Below are 6,600 nucleotides of genomic sequence, written 5' to 3' on the forward strand. Positions count from 1 at the left end.
TTTTAAGAGGGATTTCGCTACAAGATTTTCGCTACAGGGCGGGTATGTTCTTTAGAGAGACAGAGTGACAGAAAGTGAGAAATCTCTCCCCAGGGGGGATGGCCACTTTGCAATCCATTCTCCACTATCCTCCTCTCAGGATTTTGGGCACATGCACACGTACCCACTGTGAGTTTTAAGTCACTGGGTCCAGGACTCGAACTGCTGTTGACTATGCAGGAGTCCAGGAATGTAACCATTACGCCATCTACAGGTCCCAGGATCTTTCAGTTTCTTGTTTTTTGCCTTCTTAACCTTTTCTTTGATGGCAGCCACATCAGTTTTCGTTTCAGTAGAAGCTTCCTTGTGTGTGTGTGTGCCCAAGATCCTGAGAGGAGAATGGAGGAGAAGGGATTGAGATGTGACCATCGCCCCCGGGGGTGATTTCTCGCTTTCTGTCTCTCTGTCTCTCACTGTCTTTCTGGTGAGCGCACGTGCCCTATAGCAAAAACCTCTCAAAAAAAAAAAAAAAAAGGGAAGGCTGGCAGAGGACTGCTGCATTGAGACCGTGTTGAGGCCGCTTGTCTCGCTTACTCTGTCTCTTGTGTCAGTTATCACTGTCACTCATGAAACAGACAAGTAAATCTCGAAAAAAGTATTACCTACTAGCCAGTTCTTTTTTAATCTGCCTCTGTGTGCTGTGATGGTGAAACTGATGTATGATATATTCTTGATATATTCTTTCTTAAGAGTTTTTTCTTTAGATCCTTGTATTTAAAACAGTTTTTGAAAGGATATTGACTTTTTGTTTGTTTGTTTGTTTGTTTTATAGACGATAGATTATTTTTAACACCCATCATGCCATGAATTCCTAGGGAATAGGAGCTCAGGCTCCTTTCCATCAGTTCTCACAAAGTGTGCTTCTCTGAGTAGAGCAGGCTGGTGCTTTAGTTGAACCCAGGTACCTTCTCTTTGGCTTCTTTCTTTTTCCGGTCATTCTCCTTCACATGTTTCTTAGAATGCTTAATATGCTCAATACACACGTTAATTCTCTTGGCAAGAATCTTGCCCTTAACTTGTTTGTTCACAGCAGTGGCAACAGCATGCTGGATAACACTGTAGACTCTTCCAGTTTTGCCATGGTAACATTTGTGGGGCATTCCTTTTTGAACAGTACCCATTCCCTTGATGTCTTCAATATCACCTTTCTTGTAGATTTGCATATATGTTGCCAAAGGAACCACTCCATGTTTTCTAAAAGGCCTAGAGAATATATAGCGGGTGCCACTCCTCTTTCCCTTTGTGTTCATCATTTCGGTTAATTACTGGAAGATGGTGGTTCCGGCCAAAAACTGGATATTGACATTTTTAGTCCTATTCAGGCTAACTTATGTTCTATCAGAGCTGCTCCATTGTTCCCTATTCATCTAACTTAGTTACTTAGCAAACTCTGAGGATTAAGGAGTTTAAGAAAAGGTATTGATAATAATAGAAAATTATAGAATAATACCCATGGGTTTCTTCCTTTAGGACTTTGGAGTTGATTAGGAAAATTGGGTCTGTGCATGTGATGAAGGTTTTAAAGTACAGGTTATGTTAGAATAATAGAAACGATTCAGTGAAGAGGTAAGAGAATTCTATGGAGCAAAAGTGAATTTTAGTTACTAATTTCTCAATACTTTCTATTCTTACAACTTTTTTATTTTGAGAATACATACAAGCAGTAGATCTATTTGAACATGCTCCTTAAGAGCATGGACATCACAATAAGGTACAACTTAATCCTTTTAATAATGAACATTCTTCACAGTGCAAATGCACTAGAATAGAGTATTGAAATATTTTTCTGTACCTCTGTTTTCAGCTCTTTGTGTGGTTTTTCTCTTTAACAGGAAATCAAACCCCAAAGCCATTATAACCATGGATATGGTGAGCCTCTTGGACGGAAAACTCATATTGATGATTACAGCACATGGGACATAGTCAAGGCCACACAGTAAGGCTTTTGTTGTAGTTTTCTTCTTTGGCATTTGTATTTTAAATGAAATATGTATCCGAGTTATATAATTAATTGCCTTGGGAAAATGTCAGTGTCTCAAATAAGTTTATTTTTCCTCAGTTAATTGACTATTTCTATTTGCTTTTTTTTTTTTGGAGAGGTTTTTTGCTATAGGGCGCGTGCGTTCGCCAGACAGACAGAGAGAGACAGAGAGACAGAAAGTGAGAAATCAGCCCTCAGGGGGGATGGCCATGCCGCAATCCCTTCTCCTCCGTTCTCCTCTTGGGATCTTGGGCACGCATGCACATGCGCTCGGCGTGAGTTTTAAGCCACCGGGTTCAGGATGTGAACCGCGGTCGACTACATGGGAATCCAACGACATAGCTGTTAACGCTAACTGCTGGTCCCTCTATTTGCTTTTGATAGCTGTTAATAGTTCTAGAAGTTTTTAGGCCCTAAGAATATTATTAAGTTTAGTTATGGGTATTAAAAACACTGTTATTAAAAACATTTTAAATGGAAAAATCAGTGTGCATTCCTGGTCCCCCTTCCTTCAACCAGGTACACAGATTAGAAATAAGTTGTAGTTAAGATCATATATGTGGGGTCTTCAATAAGTTTGTGGAAAATACATATTATGAAAATAACAATGCTGGGATTTCAAATTTTACACCAAAATGAACTCACATTTTAATTCCACTTTTCCAGAAACTTTTGAAGTCTCTTCTTGCGTGCGTGTGTGTTTCTTTTTTTCAAAATGTGCCAAGGGAAATATTACAAATTTGTCTAATTGGATCTTTGAAATGCCAGGTGATATCAGTCTTTGAGATAGGCCTAGGCAAGGGTAAATCTAAGGATATTATAATGTGAATCATATGGAAGTTGAAATACACAGGTCTGTTCATCAGAAAAAAAAAAAAAAAGAAAGCAGAGAGACTATGTTTAGTTCATAGGTGTTTCAGCTTTAAGAACTGTCTGAAAGTTCTTTGTATCTAGCAGAGTTAATAGTCACAGTATAGTTAATTATGGTGTATATTTTTCTTGGTCTTTCTGATCATTTGTATGTCTGCTTCAAAAGGAAAGTATGGAGTATTCCATTATATGAGTAAGTAAACCACATAAAACTGAGTATTTTTTTTTAATGTTTTATGAAACGATAAAATAACTGTTTCCTAATATAAAGTGTTTGATGTGGTTTTGGCCTTTTAATTGTTTTTATATAAAGTGCTGGAAACCTTAGCACTATCTAGTGCAAATCAAATTTCAGAATAATGTCACCTTTATTAAAATTGCTTAGGAGATACGAATTACTTAATGTTCATACCTGGAAAAAGCTTCAGACTTCCTTGAAAGCCTTTGAATTGTATATGCAATCTTGTGTGGTGGAACATTTTTTTTTTTGGGTGGTCTGTTACTTCCATTACATTCTCAAAAGGGCCTATCTGTGATCCCCATAAAATATCAAGAATAATTTATCTGAATAATGTGATTATAAGGTGATTTAATCCTTATATGGGCTTTGACGGTAGCACCATAGAGAAGCTTCATGACATTTTTAAAAATTGTATTCTGGGCTGGGCCTCCAGCATGGTGGTTGAACACTATGTATTGGGAGCCAGATCCCACATGGCAGCCTTGAATTTCAGCCCTGGTGGCTTGAGAAACATGCCAGACACATGTACATGTGTGCCCAACGTCCCGATAAGATGGAAAAATGGAGGAAAAGGGATTGTGACATGACACTGCCTCACTGGGGGAGGTTCTGTTTTGTTCTGAGCACATATACCCTCTAGCAGTAATAATAAAAAATATGATTCTGTTTCCTTTTGGAGGTTTCTTTGTTTAAGTTTGAATAGGATATTTTATCTAAATATACACTTTCTATTAGACTAAAACAAGTAATCTTGTTTTTCACACACAAGACAAATAACAAAATTTGTGTCATTGCTATTTTGTTTATAGTCTTCTCTTCCCCACTTGGGATTTACTGGGAAATTGTTATTTATTTTACAGTGGAAAGAAGTACAAAGCTAAATTTTGATATGTAGATTTAACTCTCTTACAAATTCAGTTTGAATTTAATGCTATCTTGGTTATATTTAGGTCTCTTAAAAAAATATCTTATTCTTTGAGAGAGCTGAGAGTTTTTTTATTAGAATTGCCCAATTTAGCAAAATTAAAAACAAATAGCAAGCAAAAAACTAGGACACTCAGTTAACTTTGTATTTCAGATAAATAATGCATAAATTTTTAGTAAGTGTTCCATATATTGCATAGTATCCTTATTTGAACATTTTATGCTTTTTGAAATCTAGGCTTGATTATATTTTATTTATTTTGATTTGGGATACTATCCGTTTTAGTCTTGCTACTTATCTAAATTGTAGCTGTTATTCTAGAAATCAGAAATTCATTTAGTAGAAATAGATGGATTATATAATTGTTATTTTTTTTTTCTTTTTACCAGAGAGTACACATGCAAATGTATGTTTTTCAAACCTTTAAGGCCAGAACTCAAACCCTGGTCAGCCATGTTGGATCTAGCTTCCTCTGTGCAGCACTTACCTGTTATCTTATGGGACTGGCCCGATTGTTAGTATGGTTTTGCTCTCCAGCATATGCACTATCATTTTTCTGTTTCCTTATGTTTTTGCTGATCTCTGCATTTGTATTACCATTTTCCTGGTAATACAGTCAACCTATCAGCCTAATTTATGTTGTAGATTTGTAGTTAGAAGCAGTGAGTAGTTGCCCTTATGACCTGGTGAAGTGAGGTGGAAAGGGACAAGATAGAACTAGTTTAAGAGTCTTTTGATCAGCAAATGATAACTGTAATGGTTTGGAATATTCGTTGCTAAGAAAAGGCCCTTTTTCTTGATAATCATGAATAGACTAATTATTTAATAAAATAAGTGTCTGATACCAATACGAAAATAGCTAATGCATATAAAAAGTTTAATATATGGTAAAAATTTAGTACATAGTAAAAATTTTGTCAGTGCTGCTTACTATCTCTTGATCAGAAAGAGAGATCTAGCCTCACATTTTCAAACAATTCTTCCTAATCAAGGTGCTTTAGTACCTGCAAATTCTTGACCTTTGGATTAGGGGCTGTTTTTCTTACTTGCTTGTATTTTAAAACTTACCAATAGTGTTCATTTTATTAATTTTATTGCTTTTAAATTATAAGGTAAAAAGCTTTAATTTTTCTGATCATCTAAAAATATTTGGAAGTTCTACAAAGATAGCATTTATGATGCATAATTCACCTCATAAACATAAAAAACAATTTTTAGAAAATATTTAAAAATTTCAAAAGGAAAAAAGTGTCATTTCTATTATCAAAGAAGAACAAGTAACAATTTATATTTTTTATTTATTTTTCAAAGAATAATTTTTATTTATCTTTTTTTTTTTTTTTTTTAAATTTGTACAGGGCATGTGTACTTACCAGAAAGAGACAGAGAGAGAGAAAGTGAGAAAGCAAGCTGCCAGGTCGGGGGCTTGAACTGTGATCTGCCATGTTGGAATCCAGCACCTTAACCACCATGCCACCTGCTTGCCTAACAATTTATTTATTTATTTATATTTTCTTCTTTAAAAGAGAATTATTTATTTTATATTTTATGTTATTTGTTATTATTATTTTTTAATTTGACCAGAGAGGGAAAGGAAAAGTGAGAAAGCAACCCACCAAGTCTGGGACTTGAATCATGCTCAGCCATGAGGAGTCCAGCATCTCAATCACCATGCCATCTGCTGGCCACTATATTTATCTATTGTATTTTAAATAATTATTTATTTTATTTGTTATCATTATTCTTTAATCTGACCACAGAAAGGAAAAGAGAAAGAGAGAAAGTGAGAAAGCAAGCTACCACGTCCGGGACTGAAACTGCGGTTGGCCATGTGGGAGTCCAGCACCTCAACCACTGTGCCATCTGCTAGCCCCTGTATTTATTTTGAAAGGAGAGTTGTTAATTTATTTAAAAAACTATTTTATTAACCTTTATCCATTTATTTATTTCAATTTGACCAGAAAAAGACAGAATGAGTGAGGAAAAGTAAGAAAGCAAGCTTCCAGGTCCAGGACTTGAACCATGGTTAGCCCTGTGGGAGTTCAGCACTCTTAACCACCGTGCTACCTGCCAGCCCCAAAAGGAGATTTATTTTAAACATTTAAAAAGTGTTTAAGGGATTATTTTTTTCTCTTGAATCTACAAATAGAACAATTCTCATTGTTCAACTGTAACAGAGTTTCAGGAAGTCTACATTCTTTCAGTTGAAGTGTTTTGTGCATTTACATTTAGTACAATTACAGATTAGGTAGCATTTATTTGTGTGTTTGTTTAATTGCAAAGTGGTGCATGTACTTACTCTCCAGAGTGAGAGAAAAAGTATCTCCTTCCCCTGTGGGACATGATCCAATGTCCACAAATCTTGTTTCTTCCATTCCATCAGGATTTTGGTCATGTACACACATATGTCTGGTGTGGGTGTGTGTTTTAAGAATTATTTTATTGGGGCCAGCAGTTAACGTAATGGCTATGTCACTGGACTCCCATGTAGCTGACCGTGGTGCGAGTCCCAGAGCTGGTGGCTTAAACTCACGCTAAGCGCAC

At 35.8% G+C, this 6,600-nt stretch overlaps 1 protein-coding gene across 1 annotated transcript in view; it reads left to right on the forward strand.

Annotated features, from left to right (window-relative positions):
* The window catches only part of ZDHHC17 (zDHHC palmitoyltransferase 17), a 111,801-nt gene that overhangs the window by 26,586 nt on the left and 78,615 nt on the right, over positions 1-6,600 (forward strand). The window contains exon 2 of the mRNA XM_006142853.3: positions 1,872-1,975. Coding sequence (XP_006142915.1) covers positions 1,872-1,975 — 104 coding nt within the window. The remainder of the gene's footprint in view (positions 1-1,871; positions 1,976-6,600) is intronic.

Source organism: Tupaia chinensis, unplaced genomic scaffold (genome assembly GCF_000334495.1).
Source record: "Tupaia chinensis unplaced genomic scaffold, TupChi_1.0 Scaffold000085_1, whole genome shotgun sequence".
Lineage (NCBI taxonomy): Eukaryota > Metazoa > Chordata > Mammalia > Scandentia > Tupaiidae > Tupaia > Tupaia belangeri.